Raw genomic sequence first — 24,972 nt, forward strand, 5'->3', positions numbered from 1 at the left:
AAGACCCCAGGCACTCCCAAGGGGGCGGGAAGGCAGGGAATAGTGTCTCAGGCTGTACAATGGATGCCAAGATGTCGCTCCACCCTGCTAGTCCCTGGAATTGGGTGGGGTGGTGATTAGGGCAGCCCAGGCCAAACCAGAACTGAAGCTCCCAGTCTTCCCCCAACGAGAGCAGCTGCGATTCCCTGTGGAGCCCCTGATTCTGCATCTCAGCCCTGTGTGTAACCTCTTGACTGCTCTCGGTGGGGAGCTCTCTTCAGTGTCCATCTTGATGGTGAAAGCTCACCCCACCCCTGGACTTTATTTCCAGCTCCCATGTGCTTCTGTGGGCACAGCTCCTGTTTGGCTCCCACCCTATGTCATACGTTAGCCCACTCTTCTCCAGATCAGCCCCCCACCACCCTCCGGGCAGAGAGATGGGAAAATCAGTTTGAGTATGTTTCTGTTCAGCCTGTGAGCCAAGGTGAGCTGACCTGCAGGTCAGAGAGAGCTCTGTGTTACCCACCAGTTCTTACTGCTGGCAGAGACATGCCCAGGACAGATGGACAGAGGCTTGAAGAGGGCAGAGGGAAAGGCTCCTGGGAGCCCTCACGGGCCAGGCCCCTGATGATGAGGGGATCTGCCAGTAGAGGGGAGGTGGCAGCACATGCTGTGTCCCCATATGGTGCCATCCCACAAAGGGACAGGATAATATGAGCTAACACTTTAAGCATGCTTCTACATGCTCGGCAATTTACACATTTCAGTTCATGCCATCCTTAAGTAACCCTAATCTGATCATGGCTGGTCCATTTGATAGACAAGGGAACTGAGCACAGAGCGGGTGACTCATTTGCCCTGGCGCCTATGTTTGGGGCTGGGCTCTACACGCACAACCTACCCTCCAAGTCACAGTTTCGTTCTGGCTCCCATGGAGTCTGTCTTCCGGAACATCCTCACATTGTAAGAGTGATAATGGTCACTCACATTGGTAGAGCTCTTTAGATTTTTTCAAAACCATTTTATGTAGGTGAATTCATTTCATTGACAACCCTAGGGGGTGAAGAGTGGGGGTGGTTATGGAAACAGGCAGGAGTTACCCTCCCTGCTTACAGAGAGGGAACCTGCAGTCCAGGGAGATCCTGTGGCCTGGCCGTCATGGCTCAGCTTGTCAGTAACAAGAGGTGGAATTAGAACATGGTCCCCAGACGCCAATTCAGAGATCTTTTCATGATGTGGCTTTCTCCAACTCTATGGCTTGGCAGTTCCACAACTACAGGAAACACAATGACCAAGATCCCAGCTGCACCCTCAAACCCACTGCTGTGATCGCACGGAAGCTGCCCTACCTGCTGGCTGAGCACAGCAGAAATACTAAGGCAGGCCAGTTTCTGGGAGCTGTGGGACTCTGCTGATGACCGACTTTGGCTCCAGAACCCCTTAGGGCCCTGCTGAAACTTCTGTAGGGTACATGGCACCCAGGGTGCTTCCGCCCAACATTCCCTCCCTCCCTCCTTCACATGGGGTCAGACCTGCAAAACCGTCTTCTGGTTCACCCAGCCTTCCCTGGCTCCCTCCCCATTCTGGGCACTTCTTCTAATAAAATCTGCAGACCATCTTGGTTCTAATCCCATCTCCAGTCTGCTTCTTGGAAGACCCAGACTAACGTGACTTCCTTGTATAATACAGAGAATTCTTACCCATATATGTGATTTTTTAGATTTACATTTACTTTAAATAATGTTTCAGTTAAAGACACACCTTTGCATCTATAATCACTTTGTTAGTATTTCTAAATATGGTGGAAAGTTTCAGAGCTCAGGGGAGGACATGGAGATCCAGGGAGGCTTCCTGTAAGAGGTGGCCTGTGTAGTGCTTCAAGGGCCAGGCTGCCTGGTCCAGGCCATGTTGCAGCTGACCATCCATCTGCAGTGTACCGCCGGAAGCACCAGGAGCTGCAAGCCATGCAGATGGAGCTGCAGAGCCCTGAGTACAAGCTGAGCAAGCTCCGCACCTCAACCATCATGACGGACTACAACCCCAACTACTGCTTTGCTGGCAAGACCTCCTCCATCAGTGACCTGAAGGAGGTGCCGCGGAAGAACATCACCCTCATTCGGTGAGTGTCCTGCAGGGAGGAGGGGAGGGTGCAGTCTGGGGCCTGAATGTTATCACAGCTCCAGACTCCTCTAGCCACAAAAAGACCACCAGAGCCCTCCTTACAGGTACCCCCGGCCCTCCTGGGAGGACAAGGCTTGACATTCAGGGCCATGTATGTTGGTTCATATTAACTCCTATATGTTTATGGAGTTTATGCAGTGAGAGAACCAGGGCTCTCAAAATTTACTCAGGTATGCCCTCTCCAAGCCTTCCTAGCCCCCGTTCCCTCCAGGGGAGCAAGGAAGCAAAGGGCCCCTCCTCTGAGCATCTAGAGCAGCTGTGCCTTCCTCTGTCGCCCACTGCCATACTCCCCAGCCAGTACCCACTGGTGGTCTGTCTCTCCCCAAGGAGCATGAGCCTGCCCGGGGAAAAGCCATGGCTTACGCCCCCTATGTCCCTGGCAAATAGCAGAGACTCAATAACTACCGATGGAATGAATAAACACTTGACCATTGTCATGAATCCCTGGCTGGAATCCTCCTTACCGGTTTTCCCCTGAAGAACCAGAGGCCCAAGACTGCACAGCAAAGCCATGTTGAGGGAGTTACTCCCGAGTGTGTATGTTGCCCCCCGCCTCTCGTGTGTGTCCACTGAATGTGACGCCTGGGCTCAGGAGCCCCAGCTGCCTCTTCCTTGTGGCCCATTTGACTCTGTCTCACCTCGTCGTCTCCTTTGCACAGGGGTCTGGGCCATGGTGCCTTTGGGGAGGTGTATGAAGGCCAGGTGTCTGGAATGCCCAGTGACCCAAGCCCCCTGCAAGTGGCTGTAAAGGTAAGAAGTGGCTCACCCTCAAGCCTGACCTTGGCCTGTGGTCTCTGTAGACTGCAGCTCTCAGCTCACGGCCTCCTTCTCCTCCCCATCCTCCCCTTCTGTGCCCAGACACTGCCTGAGGTGTGCTCAGAACAGGATGAACTGGATTTCCTCATGGAGGCCCTGATTATCAGGTAAAGCCACAGAGAGACACCCTCACCCCACCTCCCCACCACCACAAAGAACCTGGAGACCCTTCTAATAGACCAATGTCTGCAAGGGAAATGGTGTTGTCCCCAGCATGTCCCCTCTTCTCCAGTAGGAGACTCCCAAACATTCTAGACACCTCTTAACCAGAATGGAACAACCCCTGACAGTTGTCTCAGAAACTAAATCTGTGTGGCAGAGTGATCGCACCGGAATCGCTGTCTGCAACCAGCGTCCCTGCTGCTATCCAGTGGTTCTTCTTCCCTCACTGTTCCTTAAGAAATGGAGCATGCTAGCTTTTGACAATACAAGATATAATCTCCCTCCAAGACCCTTCACCAGTCCCAGTAAATGGGCTCCTACTATGATGTGATGTCACCCCATCCTCGCCTCCCATCAGCAGGGCTGAGTCTCAGCTGGCTGCGCCTTTTGACTTGATGCTCCAGGGTCTGGATTTAAGCTCAGAATGTCAGTGCTTGGGGCTCCCAAGGGCGTCCACTGTGACGGCAGATCCCCTCAAGGAGGAGGCAGACGTCTGACCTCGAGATCGGGGCGGGGGCGCTCATGGCCTGCTCTTGCACTGGGAAGACTCTGAACATCCTGACAGGTGGGGGCAGACTGGGATGTCCCCTTGGTGGAAGTGGCAGGGGTAACAAGACCAGGCAGTGTGAGTGATATGGTTGTGAAGTCTGGAGCCACAGGAGGACACACAAAATAACATTTATTTTCTGATGATACATCTAATTCTGATCACAAATAAAACTTGGCAAGTATGAGATTATATTGAAGGAGACCCAAATCACTCAATCTCACTACTTGGTAGCGACTAACCATTATATGTTGGTATCTAATCACCCAGTCTTTTAACACTTGGGTGTGTATATACGTGTATGTATGCGCACACATGCATGCACATGTTGGCCCATGTGGAATTCCTAGGCCCCACTGCCCTGTGTGTCCTAAAGCAATCATGTTAACAAGAAACCCAAAATCTGTGTCCCTCCCATGGAGAATCCACAGGAAACTGATGGACTCGTGAGCCCTTTTCCTGGCTCAGTTTCAGATGCTGTCACCTGGCGAGTCTTACTTAGTCTCTCTTAGAAGCAGTCGTTTTGCTTCACCCTCTGCCTGAGGCCTTCCTGAGAGAATCAACCATGAATTCTAGCACCCAGTCCATGCACCAGTATCTGAGAAGGTCACTCTCCTGCCCCTGAGACACTTTCTCACCCCAGGGCCTGTGCAGCATCCTCCCACCTCCAACCACTCTCCTGCAAACGGAACTCCTGCATAGCCTGCCCTGGTTCTTCCCACCTGCTCACCAGTGAGATTCTGGGTTCAGGCTCAGGGCGAGACTCCTGCTCCCCATATTCACAGAATTCATTTATGTATTGTAGCTACTGAAAACGTAATTTTATATCCTGCTCCCCCCAACTTAAGATTTGCCTAAACTCAGTTAATTTTGGTTACACCCCCTTCTGCTCTGCAGCAAATTCAACCACCAGAACATTGTTCGCTGCATCGGGGTGAGCCTGCAAGCCCTTCCCCGGTTCATCCTGCTAGAGCTCATGGCTGGGGGAGACCTCAAGTCCTTCCTCCGAGAGACCCGCCCTCGCCCGGTGAGTGAGAACCAGTCTTTGCTGCAGTGGTTGTGCCAAGAACAGGAGCAAGGATGGGAGGAGCAAGAGTAGGCAGCCTGGGTAACAAGTTCCCCCGGTGGGACCCAGGGAGTCAATTTAGGGCTTGGATAGAGGGGTGACTGGCTGTAAGAGAATGGACAGAAAACAGAGGTAGATGATGGCTGAGCCCCAGCTCCAAGGAGTTTGTCCAAGGCTCCTGCAATGCATTTGTGTCAGTCCGTGCTTGCACTGCTATAAGAACTACCTGACACTGGGTAATGTATAAAGAAACGATGTTTATTGGGCTCATCGTTCTGCAGGCTGTACAGGAAGCATGGCTAGGGAAGCCTCAGGAAACTTACAATCATGGCAGAAGGGGCAGGAGGCATGTCTTACATGCCTGGAGCAGGAGGAGGAGAGGGGGGCTGTGCTTACACTTTTAAACAACCAGTTCTCATGAGAATTCATCGTCACAAGAACAGCAAGGGGAAATCCACCCATGATCCAGTCACCTGCCACCAGGCCCCTCCTCCAATGCTGGGATTACAATTCAACGTAAGATTTGGGCAGGGACACACATCCAAACTGTGTCGGCATTCTATAGCCTGGATCCTTTCTCATGGCCCACTGATGCAGGAAAACCAAACTAGAGACGAACACAGAGCAGAACTTTCATGCGAGCCATGTCGCTACTCAGGAAACTGACTTGGGCACGTCACTCCGCAGCTACTCATGCAGAGCCCACTCTCCTCATGTCTCAAGTAGGAATAATAATGCCCGGACATTCCAACTTTGTATTTAGGAAGGTGCTACACACACCTTATGGTTAAGGGAACAGAGCTTGGGAAGTGAAGATACCCAGGGTGGACCCAAGAATCCCAATTTCCAGCTCCAGCTTGACCATTAGATGCCCACGTGGTTTAGGGCAGTCTTTAATAATCTTTAACCTGGGTATGTTCACAGGTGAGATCTGAGGGTTGGACTAGAACATCTCAAAGGTGGATCTAAATTATTAAACACAGTACTCTGTGCAGACCCAGGGCCCAGCTGCCCATGCCTGGGTCTGCAAGTGTTCAGCAGGCCCTGGGTACCGGGAACTGGAGCTGAGCAGGCTGCAGGGTTAGGATCTAGACTTCCTCAAGGAACCACTGTACTATGGGGGTACAAGGAAGACTTGCACAGTAAAAGCAGTGGCCACCCTTCCGCCCCAGGAAATCGGGGAAGGACTGACAGCCAGCTGCTACAGAAAGCCCAGCCTGACTGCACCGCTCACAGGGACTCAAAGTGGTGGCGGAAGCCCTGTGAGGTCATGGCTGTTCTGATCTCCACCTTCAGTCAGGATCCATGTAAAACACCTTCTTCACCTTAGGAGCCTCCATTCTGTTTCTACAAGCCACTGTGTGACCCGTCTCGGTATCTAAGAAGAATACTGTCTTCCCCCTTGAAAAGAGGAATGTGTGTGCCCCTAGGCACCGCTGGCAAGAGGATTGGGCAAGGAGCAGGGAGATAAAGACTACCCCTGTCTCAGAAGAGCCCTCATCAGCCAGCATCCCCCTCAGAGCTTCCACATTTCTCAACACCACCCTATGAACACACAATGCAGATCTCTCCCCAATTTCATGGATGGGAAAACTGTGGCCCAGAGAGGTTATGGGACTTGTCATGGCCACACAGGAAGTGGAAGAGCTGGGACTAGAACTCAGGCCTTGTGACTCCTAACCGACTGCTTATCCAGTGGTCCCCTCTGGGAAGCTGTGAACTATCAAGGCGGGGTTGGGTCCTTGAAGCTGACACTGCCAGGCATCCAGGTGTCAGATTCACTAGCTTTCCCACCACCGCCTAGGAGGCAGAGCCTTTGGTCCTCGTGCCCTGAGATTCTCAACAGCGTTAATGGCGGTGGGGGACATGTGGCACCACACTTTGGGAAGAGGTACAGCTCTGGTTCTCCCACTGGACCTTCCTGAGGCTTTTGCAAAAGAGAAGAGACTTGGCAAAGGGAGTCTGGGAGCCCAGCACTTGGAAAGTTCAAGGACTTTAGGGACAGGAGGGAGCAAGAGTGAGGAATGGGTTCTCCCTCTCCCCCTCTGTCCCCCTCTGTCCCCCTCTGTCCCCCTCTGTCCCCCTCTCTCCCCCTCTCTCCCCCTCTCTCCCCCTCCCTCCCTCTCCCTCCCTCTCCCTCCCTCCCCCTCCCCCTCTCTTCTCTCTCCCCTTCCCCCTCTCTCCCCCTCTCCCTCTGTCCCCCTCCCCCTGCCCCTCTCTCCCCTTCTCCCTCCCCCTCTCCCCTTCCCCCCTTTTAGGGCCACAAAAGCCAACTTCATAAGATGAGGATTCAGTGGACTGTGAGAAAGGAGCATGATTTCCAGCGGACAGAGGGGACTGATATCAGTAAATCCTACACAGGATGAAGGAGGGTGAATTGGCCAAGGGACATGAGGGATGGAGAGACGTGTGCCGTAAAGAGCGAGTAGATGGAGCTGTGCCTCCAGGTTCTGAAACTCGGACTTCAGAGGGCTGAATTCCACTTGATTTTCTTGTTTGAATCATTCTGATACTCCCAGGAATTCCCTGATGACCTACTGTGTGCAGGCACCAGGCTTGGGACACAGAATCAGATAAGGTCTCTGTCCTTACTTCCTGCCTGCTCTGGAGCTCAGTGGCTCCATAGACCTTACATCAGAATCAAAGGTCCTTTGAGATGGGATAAAAGGCTCTGGCCTCAGACAACATCTGTGCAGATGCGGTGGACAGAGTGGGTGCCCGGGTCAGCCATGCCTGTCATGGAAACGAAATGAAATACAGGTGAAAACATCCCTTGGTCGAAGGACTCCACCTCTTCAAGAATGAAGATCCCTTTTTAATGTCAAAAAAAAAAATTCTACAGACCCGATACTTATTCAGTAAAATTTCTGCAGGGCTTCCGATAGGTAAGAGCTAGGGATAGGGAAGAGCTGTACTTTAGTATCTATGAATTCAGTCAATAATGGCAAAAGCCATTCAGAAGCCAGTAACCCCTTTATAATGGTGTGGGTCACTGATCACAACAGTGTCATGACTATCTGGGACCTTGGTAGTGCCTGTGGGCAGTGGCTATATGGAAGACGTTCAGAATGCAGGTGGCTTCTTTGGTCCTAGAGGTCCATAGTCCACTGGCAAGTCTCTGATGTGGACCAGTGGTGACAATGCTGGCTCCAAGCACATAAGGGGCATCCAGCGCCAAGGAAAGTGAGCACTTCTCGTGCACTTTTGTTTCTTTTTTCTTCTCGCCGCACTTTTTTCTCCACAGAGCCAGGTGGAGTCTGGCTCTGTTGCCCAGGCTGTGGCTCAATCTCGGCTCGCTGCATCTTCCACCTCCCAGGTGCAAGTGATCCTCCTGTCTCAACCTCCCAGGTAGCTGGGATTACAGGCATCTGCCACCATGCCTGGCTAATTTTTGTATTTTCATTAAAGATGGGGTTTTACCATGTTGGCCAGGCTGGTCTCAAACAGCTGACTTCAAGTGATCTGCCCGCCTCGGCCTCCCACAGTGCTGGGATTACAGATGTGAACCACTGCACCTGGCCGTTCCTCACCGCTTTTCAAAGTGGGCTTCTGCTGCATTTTTTGTTTTCTGTTCCCATCTGCATTCTTTGCCTCTTTTTCATCCTTCCCTCTCATCTTTATATGCATCAATTTTAAAATATCTGCTGGGCGCGGTGGTTCACACCTGTAATCCCAGCACTTTGGGAAGCTGAGGCGGGAGTATTGCCTGAGGTCAGGAGTTCAAGACCAGTCTGGCCAACGTAGTAAGACCCTGTCTCTACTAAAAAGATACAAAAATTAGCCCAGCCTGGTGGCAGATACTGTAATCCCAGCTACTCAGGCTGAGGCGAGAGAATCACTTGAACCTGAGAGGCGAAGGCTGCAGTGAGCTGAGGCCATGGCATTGCATTCCAGCCTGGGTGACAGAGCAAGACTCCATCTCAAAACAAAAATCCTTTTCTGTTTTTCACTTGGCAAAAGGGTCCCTACCCCTTTTCCTGATGGTTTATCTCTGCATAGTTAGTGAGAAGCTATTAATACTTTAGAAAAGGAGCAACTTCGTTGTTCTATTTTATGTTTTGAATATATTATCCTTTGGGAATAGCCCCTCAGAAGCTGTGACACCAAACAAATCATTCCTGTTTCCTCACCAGTAAAAGTAGGATGCTGGCCTAAAGGGCACCCCTGAAGGGAGTGTCCACCGTACACACTGCACATATACACACCACACACATATGCCACGCACAGACACATACCACACACACGTACATGCCACGCACAGACACCTACCACACGCACGTACACCACACACACGCCACGCACAGACACATACCACACACATGTACATGCCACGCACACATACCACACGTACATGCCACGCACAGACACATACCACACACGTACATGCCACGCACACCTACCACACACACATGTACACACCACACACGCCACGCACAGACACATACCACACACACGTACATGCCACACACAGACACCTACCACACACATGTACACACCACACACATATGCCACGCACACATACCACACACACGTACACACCACATACGCCACGCACAGACACGCAGACACACCACACACATACCACACACACGTGTACACACCACACATACGCCACGCACAGACACGCAGACACACCACACAGACACATACCACACACACATGTACACACCACACACATACGCCATGCACAGACACACAGACACACCACAGACACATGCCACACACATGTACACACCACACATACGCCACGCACAGACACGCGGACACACCACACAGACATACCACACACACATGTACACACCACACATACGCCATGCACAGACACGCAGACACACCACACAGACACATACCACACACACGTACACACCACACATACGCCACGCACAGACATACCACACATACACGTACACGCCACTCACAGACATGCAGACACACCACACAGACACATGCCACACACACATGTACACACCACACGCCACGCACAGACACGCGGACACACCACACAGACACATACCACACACACATATACGCCACGCACAGACACATACACATACACGTACACGCCACACACACACGCGGACACACCACACACCCCCACACATACCACACACACACGTACACAACACATACCCAAAACACGCAGACACACCACACACACGCACACTCCACACCCCACAGCTTGCTGACCGTCTGCCCCATGCAGCTGATTAGTGGAGCAGTTCATCTGCTCTGAGCAGCCAAGGACAGGGAACCGGATAAGCCTGGCTCTTGGTCAGTGCCTGGAGAGACTTGGTCCCTGCAGTGCTCCAGGCTCCTGGGGCTTCCAAGACATCTATGGCCCTCGCACCCTGGTGATGGGTGCTAGGACACAGAGACAGGCAGGAGGAGAATCTTCCTCAAGGCTCTAGTGCAGCGAGGACTGTGGCCTCCTCTGGTAGGGACAGAGGGCATGTTCCAGAAGAGGAAAAAGGTAATTTCCAGCACCGCAGCAAAACTGGTGAATGTTTCTCTCAGAAATATGTCACCTTTCCCAGGAGATGGGACTGTGTCTCATATGGTGCCTGGTACCTCTGCCCCTAACGAGATCTCCAGAGAACACAAGAAACCGTTCTGAGTCCCCCTGGCCTTGCATGTGGCAACCCCTCAAGACCTTGGGTCCCCTGATGAGGCAATGTGTGGGGCTGCTGGCGTGAGTGCTCCTGACAACGCAGGGAGGCTGACAGTCCCACGTCCCTGTCACAGATGAAACAGTGGCTCCCAGAGGCTGAGCAGCCAGCCCCAGGCCACACGGCCAGGAAGGGGCCAGCAAGGGGCCAGCAGTGTGGAGCCCGGCTCAGCTCGACTGGCCACTGAAGGGTGCTGTTTGCCATTTGTGTGTACTGTATTTGAGTTCGGTGTGCAACCCTTTGCTCCAAGAGGGATGCAGAGGGCTGTACTGGCCTGCAAGATGCTCTGCAAGGCTAGACTTGGAGTCGGGTTTGCCAGTGTCCACAGCTGCTCCCACCCTAACACCCCCCCCAGCATACAGCTCCTCCTACCCCATCCCACCCGCCCCATGCATACAGCTCCTCCCACCACATTCCCACCCCCCCATGCATACAGCTCCTCCCACCCCATCCCACCCCCCATGCATACAGCTCCTCCTCTCCCACCCCATCCCACCTCACCCACGCATGCAGCTCCTCCCAGACATACCACACACACAAACATGCCACACACACAACACATGCCACACACATATGTATACAACACATCACATACCAGACACATGCACAACACACGCAATACACCGTGTACAGATACACCACACATTCACACAACACATGCCACACACCCCACACATACCACACACACGTACTAAAACACACACGCCACACATGCACATAACATCCACACTACACACATGTGGGGCCCTGTATTTACACACACTCCATCCCTCCTCAGGCACTCTCTCCTAAGACGCTCTATTTTAACTCCTTGGATCCTGCCTCTCCCAACCCAGATCCTTAAAGCCCATCTCCAGGCAGCTTTGGCTCCCCACTTGTTAGCTGTATGATCTGGATTGAGTGGCTTAGCTTCTCTGAGCCCTCAGCCTTCTCATCTTTAGTATGGAGATGACCTTCTCTTCCCTGCCAACCACACGGCAGATCCTGTGTGTGCTCTGGGGAAGGTAAGGCACTGGTAGGGGTACTCCCCACTCTCAGGTGTCTCTCCTAGAACTGAAGCATGGCCTAGAGAAGCAAAACTGTTCTGCCTCCTCCAGACCCATGCCGTTGCTCCAAGGAGTCCTGGGGAGGCACTGATCTATCCCAGAGTAAACCCCCGGCAGGCTAAGTCTGCGCCAGAATGCTGGTGACTTCCCTGTGAGTACCTTAGAACTAAAGAGCCCAGTCCTCAGCCCCCTCTTTGAAAGAAAAGCAAAAGAGGAGCACTACAAGCCTGAATTTCCTGCAGGGAGTTTGCCCAGGTGCTCAAGAGTCACCAGCTTAAACACCTTTCTCGGGGCAGCCCTAAAAGGGAGTGGATTTGACACCCGACCTGCATGCGCTTTCTTGGGTAGGTATTTGGATCATACTCCTCCAGGTAAATCCTGGCCTGGGGCTATAATCAACCAGACATGCAACACTCACTGAACCCCCAGAGTGTATCCAGCATTGTGCTGGGTGCTGTGGGAGGGTGAGATCCCTGTCCCTAGAACTTCAACAACACGACTTGGGGAAATGGTGAAATCAACACGGAACAACACAGTGACTTGGTCACTGCATGAGGCTGAGCTGCCATGCACATCAGGGATTTAGGAATTAGAGGCCAGGAAGGGATGTTGCCTTCTGAAAAGTCTTCATGGTGCTCAGCAAGACTGTCCAGGAGGCCAAGACAAGAGGTTCCCCAGAGGGGTAGGGAGGGTGACATCTCCTTTTGTATGAAAGGGACCCTAGGCAGAAAAGCTTAAGATATCTCTCAATTGCCCAGCATTTCCCAAAAGCTTTTCTTTTTCAACCCACTTTAGCGCTGGATCTGCTTGAAGAAAACTAGTTTTAAGAAATATTTTAAGAGATTTAAATGGAGGATTTTTAAAGCACCCCATTCCCTCGTGGTTCCCTCACAAATTTGTTAAAAATTGGGGGTATTCAAATGCTTATGAAGACTGGGGTGAGAGACTGTGCAGAATACATTGAAAGGGAAAGCACACCTGCTCCAACCTGCCTTCCCGGAGTCTGGGTGTTCTGAGCCTTCGCCGCATGCTAACATCACATTACCTGGGAAAAATTGGAATGTACAAACACTGTGTCCACACAGAGAGGTGGATGCCTCAGTCTGGGTTGGGGCCCAGGCATCTGAATTCTTTCACATGCCTCCAGGTGATTTCTTTGGTTTTTTGTTTATTTGTTTTTTGAGATGGAGTCTAACTCTGTCAGCCAGGCTAGAGTGCAACGGGGTAATCTCGGCTCACTGCAACCTCCACCTTCCGGGTTCAAGCTCCTGCCTTGGCCTCCTGAATAGCTGGGATTACAGGTGCCTGCCACCACACACACCTAATTTTTTTTGTATTTTTAGTAGAGACAGGGTTTCACCATGTTGGCCAGGCTGGTCTTGAACTCCTGAACTTGGGATCCGCCTGCCTCAGCCTCCAAGTGATTTCTAATGTGCAGCCAGGGCAAGGCCCCTGGTGGAGCTGCGTGTTCACGGTCTGCCTCCTTGTGAGCACTGGAAGCCAGGGTTTCGGATTTCCGTCCTCTCACTGACAAGCTCCTCCTCAGTGGCCCGCTTCTGTCTCCCCACAGAGCCAGCCCTCCTCCCTGGCCATGCTGGACCTTCTGCATGTGGCTCGGGACATCGCCTGTGGCTGCCAGTATTTGGAGGAGAACCACTTCATCCACCGGTGAGTCAAAGTGACCAGGCTTTTCCTGTCATCCTGTCGCTGTCTGTGTGCTTCCCCGAACAGCTCAAGGGCTCACATTTCCCCCTTCAGAGCAGAATATTAGGTTTCCCTCCAGAGTTGTTTGGATGTAGGTTGATTCAGCTTTGTTTTGTTGTTTTTCATAGAGATGTGGTCTCACTTTGTTGCCCAGGCTGGTCTCGAACTCTTGGGCCCTAGTGAGCCTCCCGCCTCAGCCTCCTGAAGTGCTAGAATTTCAGGCAGGAGTGATGGCTCCTGTTCCCTTCAGCTTTGTCTTTGAGATGGTAACTTATTCAGGTTTCACTTGCCCCTTATGTAAAACGGGTGTCCTAAAATATCCTTGCCAGGGCTAGAGACCTGTAAGTTATTCTTAGCCTGTATCTTGAATGTTCAAGTCCTATATCACTTTAAAGTTCCCCCCATATAGAAACCTGGGCTCCTTATGGGAAGTTAAGGAACCGTCTTTTTGACAATGGGGAGCTCGTAGGCAAGGACGCTGTTTTATTCATCTTTGTATACTTGGCATATAGTGGGGGTACAATGTTTGTTGGATACACTAATTTTTCTCAAACTCTGAAATGAAGCATAGTGATGATTTTCATTACTTCTATACTTCAATTATTCTATATGATTCTCATGTTTAAAAGCTGTATGGGCTGGGACGTCATGCTATGAACATCATATTTCATGTGAAAGCTGATAACTTTCTCAGCTGACAGCTTGAAATCAGAGAAGTAAAATGGATCATCAGGCTCTTTGCAAAGCTCTTCCTTAATGATTTGCCACTAATTTAGTGAATAATAACCTGGTGAACTTAGAACCATTTATTAACGCATCTTTGAAGAGTTTAAGACATGTTCATAATAATTAAAATATGTAAGTGTAAAATAGGAAGTGAGAGACGTTATATGAGCTTAGAAATAGAAAATCATGCAAATATATAACAAGCTATGCTTTTTCCCTAATAAACGTGGAGAAATGAGAGATCAGGAAGCACACTTGCCTAAGTTCCAAAGTCACTCCTAAAACAAGGCCATCAACTCTCAGAAGAGCTTACGCTGTTCCTGTCACTTCATCATCTTGCCCTTCAGTTCCTCCTCTCGCTTCTAATCCTTTCCGTCGTGCAGGTCATGCTGCTTCACAGAAATAATGGAAGCACAAAAGGAGCTGGGACCAGCTCCACCATCTGCTGCTTCTAAGAGTGTGTCAGTTCTGTTCTTTTTTTTTTTTTAAGGTAGTTTTTCAGCCCTTTCCCCACTCCCTAGTCCCGTTCTTGTCCTTTGCGTGGTACCCAGAATTTTCCATAAATCTCAGCTCTGGGCTTTGCAGTTCTATGACTCAGTCAAGACAGCTGTGCTCCTTTTGAACTCTTCCTTGGCTAAAGTCATCTTTCCATCTTTTGTCCATGTGCGTTAAGTCTGGAGTCCTCTGAGAGCAACCTGTGTCACTTCAGTGACCAAATGTCTTCCTTTGGTTAGCATTGGGATTTTTTTTTTTTTTAATCTCTGCCCACATTGGTCACCCTAGCATACAGATTCTCTGGCTGAGTGATCATGTCCATTTTTCCCTTGACCTTTTGACATCTACTTTCCCATAGCCACAGATATTTTGATGATGTCTAATGCTCTGTTGTTATGATGTTAACAGGATTACGTTCCCTCAAGACTCCTCTCACTTCCACATCTAGAAATAGTTACTGAAGGTTAGAATTAGATCCCAGAGTAATCATTTATCGCTCTTTCCTCCTTTTTAAGAAGTTGTCTTAACACCAAATCAAGGCAGTATCAGATAATCTGTTTTAAGCAAAAGAAAACTTCCGGCAGAAATTGTCCATCTCAATCAAAGCTTTTCTTCTGGGGTAGCTTGGTCATTTGTATGAAAAAAGTCTTTTACAGATTCTAACTAGCTAAGAGGTCTATGGGACATACCCACAACAGAGTTGCCTCGAATTCTCTCTCTCCCTCCACCCTTTACCTGCTCCTAAGATTCATAGACTTCCACACATGCACTTTTACACTTTTGGAATTCATAGTGGAACTTCCTCAACAGATCCACATGCTTCCATTTTTTTAAAAATTAGATCTTTTTCCTTTGGACATGGTTTATTGCCATTTCATGAATGATGTGTCATTTTGCCAACTCTTGGTGTGTTCTATATATTGCATTTACTTACTTTTCATTAAATTCAAGATCACTTTTTAAAACAACCATTCCATACGCATCAGTGTAAAGACTTTTCTGGAGCCATAAATATTGTTCCTGGTCTATTTTGCTATATTTCTCTTGAGAATTAATGGCTATATAGCCAACTATTTTTCTTCCTTTTTGATGTCATATGTCTTATGCTTTTATAGTTTTATAGGGGCATTTTATACAACACCTCAAAATTCAACTTAAACCTCTGGATCAGGTCAGCGGCATTAACAACATGAATCTCCCACCTGAACCCATTACTCTGGCACCCTCGGCCATGATCCCCAATCAAGATCCTATTTTTTAAATACAATCCTAGCAGCCAGTTGATTCTCTGAGTCCTTTCTCAACTTAAGATCAGAACTTTCAGGAAACCAGTTGAACATGAAAACAGCAGCTGTGCTCCCTAAGTACATCTTGTTTTTTTCTGCATAGGACCTTAATATTAGAGACCCATTCCAGACTTCTGGCTGTGTCCTTCACTCCCACATGCATGTCCAGAATGGGGAGCAGTCGGAGAGTAGAAGCTGATGAGTCCTGGAGAGCCGTTGACCGTGCCTCAGAGGCGGGCTACTGGAAAGCAGGCCATCTGGAGTCAACAACAGAGATGACAACTTTATCACCTGAAAGAAGCGATGCTTCAGCTATGTAGCTTAGCAGAGGCTTTGAATAAAATCATGAACCAAAGAACCATAATGGTTTATTTAAAAAAAAAAAAAAAAAAAAAAAAACTTTTGGAGGCCAAGGCAGGCAGATCATCTGATGTCAGGAGTTTGAGACCAGTCTGGCCATCTTAGTGAAACCCCATCTCTACTAAAAATACAAAAATACTAAAAATACAAAAAATTAGCTGGGTGTGGTGGTGCACACCAGTAGTCCCAGCTACTTGGGAGGCTGAGGCAGGAAAACTGTTTGAACCTGGGAGGCAGAGATTGCAGTGAGCTGAGATTGTGCCACTGCACTTCAACCTGGGCAGCAGAGCAAGACTCTGTCTCAAAAAACAAAAATATTTGGGATTTTTTTTTTTAGGTGAAGTCTCACTCTATCACCAGGCTGGAGTTTAGTGGCATATTCTCCATTTACTGCAACCTCCAATTCCCTGATTCAAGCAATCCTCCTGCCTCAGCCTCCCGAGTAGCTGGGATTACAGGCACATGCCACCATGCCGTTAATTTTTGTATTTTTAGTAGAGATGGGGTTTCAGCATGTTGGCCAGGATGCTCTCGATCTTCTGACCTCATTATCCGCCCACCTTGGCCTCCCAAAGTGCTGGGATTACAGCATGAGCCACCACACTCGGCTGGGAACATCTTAGTCTACTTGAATTTGATATCAGGGAAGCCATGCTGTTCTAAAACACGCTTTCAAACAACTGGCAGAAACCAGCCGGTGGTTTGTACTAAATCTGCCCGAAGCCAAACGGCATTCCTTATGGCCTTATGTTATCTACTTTTAACTTACTTTTTAAAAAATAAAATGAGGACAGTCATAGCACCTTGTATCTTAAAGGGTTGTTGTGAGAATTACAGAGGAAGCACTTAACAACACTTAGCACATAGTAGAAGGCCAATAAATGCTAGTTCCTAGAATACTTCATTTCATTATTACTGTCCCATTAAACATTTTTAATCATTTTCCCTAATGCTTTTCCATTTCTCTGTTAGTTGCGAGGCCTACAACTGGTAAGGCTGCTTCTCTCGTACTGAAGTATGCTATACCAAAGGAAATATAGGAAAGAGAAGAAACTAAACTTCAGCTTAAAGACAAAATCCTAGTGATGGAAGTTGTACACTTATCTTCCTCGGGATAAAATTAGGAAATGCATTTTCTTTCTTCCCAGAGACATTGCTGCCAGGAACTGCCTCTTGACCTGTCCAGGCCCTGGGAGAGTGGCCAAGATTGGAGACTTTGGGATGGCCCGAGACATTTACCGGTGAGTAAAGACGGCATCACCCCTCAAGGCCTGTCTCCTCCACCTCATCCCCTCAAGCGAATGGGGTGTCGCAGCTTGTCCCATATATCATCTCCTGTTACCCTGTCTACTTTCCACCTAAAATTTCACTAAGTCCCTTTTCAGGAAATGGGAAACCTTAATTAGTGACCACGCCTGAAGGCCTAAATCGGGGATCACACTTCCTGCAATAATTGACACCAAGTTCTTAATTAGGTTGTCTATCCTGTCGGTTCCAGTTCCGACTCTCTAATCCTGCCACGCTCTCAGATGTGGATAACTTGGAGACTTGATGTGGAAAGACCTTCAAAGTGAACGTATTTAACTTCAACTCCTCTTCTCAATACTCAGGAATCCTAAGTGGCTGTGGCTTCTGTCACCCCAGGCACCTGCACCGCAGCTCGGGCAGGACACAGGCGCAGCTCACCGCTCAGCTTTAGCCACCCCAGGGGATGTGGGGTGTGGTGCAAAACCCATCAGTACTTAGCGCAGACGTATTTTTTTTTCCCTGTCACATCCTCAGGGCTACACTTTAATTTTTTTTTTTCAATTTTAAAAGCTAACACTACTTTCATTGTACTTTATTTCACTCTTCTCTTCCCTGCCCCTAGTTCTTTTTTTTTTTTTTCCTGATTATTTACAACATTGACTTGCTGTGTGAGCTGAGCACGTCCCTCCTTGCAAGGGCTGACCCCTTCCCTAACTCACAGGGGTAGAGAAAGGAGCAATGGTTATGTGGAGTTTTAACTCTTTAGAGAATAAGTGAAACTGATCCAGACACCACCCTGAAGGCCTCAGTTAAATGTAACAGTCCCCAGAGGGGTTAGCGTGCTGAGGCTATCACATTACCATGGGGCAGCAGCACATGGAAGACGGGGTTAGCAAAGACATCTGTGGAGCACCCACCACTGCTTTCCATCACACTCCTCTGGTCTGCTCCACTCCACCTTCTAATGCTACCCACAAGCTCAGTGTTCCTTCCTCCACTTTCTCAGAATACCCTGGGACTACCTCTCATTTCACATACAAACGCTGCAGCATGACTTCTCAGCCCTCTGTTATCTGACTTTTCCTTCCCAGGCTCAGTTCTAACAGCTCCCAGCTCCAGGCTTCCACCTCCCTAAATTAACAACAGTCCTTCACTCCCCACCTACTCTGTACTTTGTGCAATGGCACAGGTCAGGAATGGTCTTCTGGGAGGACATCTTTGCTACTCAGCTCCATCAGTGCCCTTCTGTGAAGCTTCCCCTGTCCCTGACTCCTGCCTCAAGTAGAATGAATTAATTCTTCATTTGTGTCACTGAGCCTTGCACGTACCTGCATTATTGTATGTGTTGTTCTACATTGCAATGCATAGATATCCATTTCTTCCACTAAACAGTATCCTTGGGAGAGTGAGTGACTTATTATGTCCTCAGCGCATGGCAGAGTACCTGACACATACTAAATATTCAGTATATGTTTATTGAAGTAATTAATTGTAGACAGCTGGCAGGAAGCTGCCTCCTGTAACATATTCAGACAGGAGAACACCAGGCTAGACATGCAATTGGCTTAAAAGGCAGATGAGTTAATTTATTGGTTTTTATCAGTGCGATGCATTAATGGCATCACTGACGAAAACTAGTAAATTAATTGGCCTACTGTGTTAGTTAACTCCACGCCTAGCCCTGTGTTCTTTTGTCTGGGTGTGTCATGGAGGCAGCATCCAGGCAGCTGACTAGATGATTGGTTGATTGCCTACCCTAAACTAAATGCTGTGTGAGTATCAGAGGGTCCAAAATGATGAAGACGCAAGCCCTGCTCTCAGTTCTCCCATTTTGGAACTTGCACTACTGCGGATCATCAGAAACATACTATACTTCTAAGGCTGGAATAATGTTACTCATTGTGAGTTATAATAAACAAAACCCAACAGGGAGAGCTAAACATCTGCTAGCAGGTATCTTAGTCATTGCATCAATCATTCCTCTCATGCCTCTCGTGAGCTGTTTGCTCTTCTATTACATGACACCAAAGTTCTTAACTAAATGATCTGTGTCCCCCTGCTCTCCTCTTGAACCGCCAAGGACCCTTGGTTAATTTCAGACTTTTAATGGGTAGACTATATTGTTGCCACTTTCTCAACTTTCCCGGCAGAGCTGATGCTTAGTGCTATCTCCAGAGCCTACTTTGGCTTCCCTCCTCTTCCCCACAGGGCGAGCTACTACAGAAAGGGAGGCTGTGCAATGCTGCCAGTTAAGTGGATGCCCCCAGAGGCCTTCATGGAAGGAATATTCACTTCTAAAACAGACACATGGTAAGTATTTCTGCTAGCACACTCCAGGTTTCCCCAAGGCCATAAGGTGGTGCTCCTGGGCCAAACAATTCCACACTCTTAAGCCAGGAGCCCCTGTATTAGTAGGGAGGGAAAAGACAAGAAAGCGGTTCTCAAATGTAAGCATATATCAGAATTCATAAAGACTTGTTAAAATTCAGATTATCAGACCCTGCCATGGGAGTTTATGATTCAGAATGTCTGGGATCTAGCTGAGAATTTGTGTTTCTAACAAGTCCTGGTGTGATGCCGCCACTGCTGCCTGGAGGACCACACATTAACAGCCACATGCAATTTTAAATGGCAGATTGAACCCCTACCCCTCACAAAGTACAAACACACACGCCAACAAATGGAGTTTTTTAATTGCATTAAACCCCGAAAGGATATAACGATGACAAGATTTGGGAAATTGGGAAGTCACGAACAAGTGGTACCTTACTGAGAAGACTAGAAAGTGGCTATCTAAACCAATAGTCCAGATCCGGGAGCACAGTTGGCTCCCTCTGCCTGAGAGCCCCAGAAAGGCCCGGAAATTGAAAGTAGGGGTGTAGGCCAGGCACAGTTGCACACACCTGCAATCTCAATACTTTGAGAGGCTGAAGCAGAAGGACTGCTTGAGCCCAGGAGTTGATGACCAGCCTGGGTAGCATAGCAAGGCCCTATCTCTACCAAAAATTTAAAAATTAGCCAAATAATTGGGCTACCCACCAGCCAATGTTTTACACATAACTTTCCATTGGCTTCTTAATGTCTCGTCTTAAAATATTAATAGACAGCCAACAATCAACAAACATTTGAGAAAAGATTCTAATCTGAAGAAAACAGACATATAACATGGAACTTGGAAGAACAAACATGTAGAAAGTTTAGGAAAACTTTTAAAACTCCAGAAGATCAGAAAAACTCTGGCAACCATAAATGGAGGACAAAAGGTTATTTTAAACAATACTTTTAGGAGGAAAGGAAATATAAGTGTAATAAGAGGCACCCTTGAGTAGATGGGCATGGCTGCCATGGTGCCTGTGTGGGCTGCATGTTCTCACTTTCTTCCAAAGGGTACAAGGCAGGGGCAGGAGGGGAAAAAAAACTTTGCAGTGGAGAGACCTGGCAAACACGACCTGAGCCAGGTGCTCAAGGTCAGCCTCAACAGTGCTAAGTCTAGGGCCAACCATGGTGGCGCATGCCCATAATCCCAGCACTTTGGGAGGCCAAGGTGGGCAGATCATCTGAGGTCAGTAGTTCAAGACCAGCTTGGCCAACATGGTGAAATCCCATCTCTACTAAAAATACAAAAATTAGCTGGACGTGGTGGCACATGTCTGTAATCCCAGCTACTCAGGAGGGCGAGGCAGGAGAAACACTTGAACCTGGGAGGTGGAGGTTGTAGTGAACTGAGATTGCACAACTGCTCTCCAGCCTGGGCAACAAGAGCGAAACTCCATCTCAAAATATAATAATGACAGTGCTAGGTCATGTTGCCAGTATGTACCCCTGATGTGATGAAAATGGTACTTCTCCTTTGTGGTCTTCTTCCCCACATCCCATAACCACAGTCTAATCATGAGAGAAACAGACAAATCCCTATGAGGAATATTCTACACACTCCCTGACCAGATCCTCAAACCTGTCAAGGTCACAAAAAAACAAGGAAAGTCGGAGATGTTGTCATAGTCAAGAGAAGGCTAAAGAAACTAAACGTAATGTGATATGCTTGTGGAATTCTGGACTAGAAAAAGGAGATGCAGGGAAAACTAGGGAAATCTGAATGAAGTACGGGTTTTAGTCAGTGATGCTGTAATTGTGGCTCAGTAATTGTAACAAGCATACCATACTAATGTGACGCTAAAAATAGGAACCAAGTGTGAGGTATAGGAGAACTCTCTGTATTCACAGTTTCTTCCAAGTTTGAACTGTTCTAAAAAAATCATATTTAAAAATTTGATGACAGAACTGTAAAAGTAATGAAAAGGATGGAGTGTGAAGTTAAATAAACCTTCCAGAAAATAAAACTATAAAGAGATTGGAAATACAGAAAAATATAAGAAATTTTTATTTTAAAACTGAAGGGGAGTAGACCAAAAAGTCCAATTAGCTGACACAATAGGGGCCCCAGAGAGATGGGACAGAGGAAATGAAGAGAATAAAAACATCAGAGAAACAATTCAAGATTTCCTGGTACAGGACATACATTTCCAGAATGAAAGAATTTACCAAGTGCCAATCACCATGGATAAAAAGGACACATCCTCATGAAATTTCAGGCCAATGGTGATAAAGATCCTGCAAGCTTCCACAAAGAAAAAATTTTAAATTAATAGTAAAAAAAAAAATAGAGATAAAAGATAAGGAATCCAAATGGCATCAAATCAGTTAACGACGCCATAGAAAACTTAAGACAATGAATGAGTGAAGATCTTCCACATTTTGAAAGCCTGGTGGTGAGATCATGCCATAAGATAATGCGGCCATGATGGCCAAAGCTGCCTTTCTAACAATGTTAGATAATGAGAGCAAGAGCCTTTGCTGTTTTTACACCAGTGAGATCTGGTTTTAACCTAACCCAGTGGATCTCTAAGTGTGGTCCATCAGCACCACCTGGGAACTTGTTGGAACTGCAAATCCTCAGTCCCCACCTCAGGCCTGATACAACAGAAACTCTAGGGGTGGGACTCCACACACAATCTGCTTTTTAACAGATGATTCTGATATGCAGTGAAGTTAGAGCACCACCAGCAATGGGGGCGGCGGTCTAACTTCAGGGGAGGGGAGAGAAGGAGGTGGGGACTCCCTGTCTCTAAGTCTTCATAAAGAGAGAGAGAACTGATGTAAGTCAAAAGATTAACATCTAGATACATAGATATTCTGTTCCTTTTTAGAGGTTAGATTGTTTCACAACTGAAGTACTTAAACAAATGACATAACTGCAGGGATTGGGAAGTGCTATAAGACAATCAGGTAGAAGGAGGAGCCAGATTTTTTTTTTTTTTTTTTTTTTGCTGCGAAGGTGGGTTGGGGAAGCTCCTTGCAGGAGGTAATTTCAATACCTCAAAGAAAGGACAGGCCTTGGAAAGATCTGTGAGAAAGGCTTTCCAGGCTGCAGGAGAAGCTAGTGTGAACAGCCAGAGGTAGGAAGGAGCCTAACTTGCTTGCTGAGGAATGAAAACAAGCCCTGGTGGTCGGAGCTAAGGGAGCCCAGAGCAAGTAGGAGTGGAAGAGATGGGAGCAGCTGGCAGGGTCAGAACACAGCCTTAGAACTCAGATGAGGGAATGTGGATTTGATTCTAAATACCATGGGATGCCAGTTGAAGGGTTGTAAGCAGGAATGATATGATCTTTGCTTTTTTATTATTATTATTATACTTTAAGTTCTGAGGTACATTTGCAGAACGTGCAAGTTTGTTACATAGGTTTACACGTGCCATGGTAGTTTGCTGCATCTATCCACCTGTCACCTACATTAAGTATTTCCTCCTAATGTTACCTCTCCCCTATCCCCCCACCCTCTGCTATCACTCCCTCAGCCCCCATCCCCTTACAGCCCCAGTGTGTGATGTTACCCTCCCTGTGTCCATGTGTTCTCATTGTTCAACAGCCACTTATGAGTGAGAACATGCAGTGTTTGGCTTTCTGTTCTTGTGTCAGTTTCCTGAGAATGATGCTTTCCAGCTGCATCCATGTCCCTGCAAAGGACATGAACTCATCCTTTTTTATGGCTGCATTGTATTCCATGGTGTATATGTACCACGTTTTCTTTATCCAGTCTATTATTGCTGGGCATTTGGGTTGGTTCCAAGTCTTTGCTATTGTGAACAGTGCCGCAATAAACATAGGAGAAGATGATGTGCAGTCAGTAAGAGTTCTGTTTGGGCATGTTTCATTTGTATCTTTCTAACAGAATGATTTACAATCCTTTGGGTATATACTCAGTAATGGGATTGCTCAGTCAAATGGTATTTCTAGTGCTATATCCTTGAGGAATTTCCACACTATGGTTGAACTAGTTTACACTCCCACCAACAGTGTAAAAGTGTTCCTATTTCTCCACACCCTCTCCAGCATCTGTTACTCCTGATTTTTTAGTGATCGCCATTCTAACTGGCATGAGATGGTATCTCAATGTGGATTTGGTTTGCATTTCTCTAATGACCAGTGATGATGAGCTTTTTTTCATATGTTTGTTGGTTGCATAAATGTCGTCTTTTAAGAAGTGTCTGTTCATATACTTTGCCCACTTTTTGATAGGGTTGTTTGGTTTTTTCTTGTATATTTAAGTTCTTTGCAGATTCTGGATTTTAGCCCTTTGTCAGATGGGTAGATTGCAAAAAATTTTTCCCATTCTGTTGGTTGCCAGTTCACTCTAATGATAGTTTATTTTGCTGTGCAGAAGCTATTAGGTTTAATTCGATCTTTGCTTTAAAAAAAAAATCCCTCTGCCATTGAATTTATACTAGAGGTGGTTATGTGAAGAAGGAACCCAGTTAAGAAAATCCTGCACATTGCTAGCTGAAGGAAGAGAGGGGTGTGGCTTGGTAGTAGCAGTGGAGGTAGTGCAAAGTAGTGAGATTCAAGATTTTTTTTTTTTTTTTGAGACGGGTCTTGCTCTGTCACCCAGGCTGCAGTGCAGTGGTGCAATCTTGCCTCACTGTAACCTCCGCCACCTGGGTTGAAACAATCCTCTCACCTCAGCCTCCCAAGTAACTGGGATTATAGGCATGTGCTACCACACTCAGCTGATTTTTGTATTTTTACTAGAGATGGAGGTCTCACCATCTTGGCCAGGCTGGTCTTGAACTCCTGACCTCAAGTGATCTGCCCGCCTCAGCCTCCCAAAGTGCTGGGATTACAAGTGTGAGTCACAGTGTCCAGCCTCGAAATCTATCTTGAATGTAGAGTTAACAGGACTGCTGCGTGTTGGATGGGAAGTGGAGGGGTATGGGATAATGGAATCAAGGATGACTTCTGTGGGTTTGAGGCTTGAACAAATGTATAACAAGAGGTGCAGCTGAGTTGGGAAAGAATGAAAGAGGAGATCGTGTGCATTCAGAAAGAGTTCCATTTGGGCATGTTAAATTTGAGTTGCCAGTGAAGCTGATGAGTGGGCATCTGATATATCAAACTGAGGCTCAGAGAACTGCATGAGATCTTGGAATCTGCTGGATGGACATTTAAAGATAGTAATTTTTGGCTCCCATTTTCCTAAGAGCACACCCTCAATCACACCTGGAGACCATCCCTTACAAAATGATTGTCTTTAATCATGACCTCCTTTCAGGTTATCATTAAAGACAAAATGTAGCTTTTAAAGGCTGATATAGAGCAGCTTATTTGAAAATCTTTTTATCAGATTGTTAGCTTTATT

General features: G+C 47.7%; 1 protein-coding gene across 2 annotated transcripts in view; it reads left to right on the plus strand.

The window, feature by feature from the left end:
• The window catches only part of ALK (ALK receptor tyrosine kinase), a 771,141-nt gene that overhangs the window by 732,619 nt on the left and 13,550 nt on the right, over positions 1–24,972 (plus strand). Inside the window, exons 20-26 of one of the 2 annotated variants that reach the window (XM_035272907.3) lie at positions 1,912–2,098; positions 2,820–2,910; positions 3,019–3,083; positions 4,583–4,712; positions 13,034–13,131; positions 17,183–17,275; positions 19,491–19,592. In XM_035272907.3, the coding sequence (XP_035128798.2) occupies positions 1,912–2,098; positions 2,820–2,910; positions 3,019–3,083; positions 4,583–4,712; positions 13,034–13,131; positions 17,183–17,275; positions 19,491–19,592 (766 nt within the window). Of the gene's footprint in view, positions 1–1,911; positions 2,099–2,819; positions 2,911–3,018; positions 3,084–4,582; positions 4,713–13,033; positions 13,132–15,777; positions 16,075–17,182; positions 17,276–19,490; positions 19,593–24,972 lie in introns of those variants that run through there. The other variant, XM_035272908.3, reaches the window with a different exon arrangement.

This window comes from Callithrix jacchus, chromosome 14 (assembly GCF_049354715.1).
Source record: "Callithrix jacchus isolate 240 chromosome 14, calJac240_pri, whole genome shotgun sequence".
In the NCBI taxonomy this organism is placed as follows: domain Eukaryota; kingdom Metazoa; phylum Chordata; class Mammalia; order Primates; family Cebidae; genus Callithrix; species Callithrix jacchus.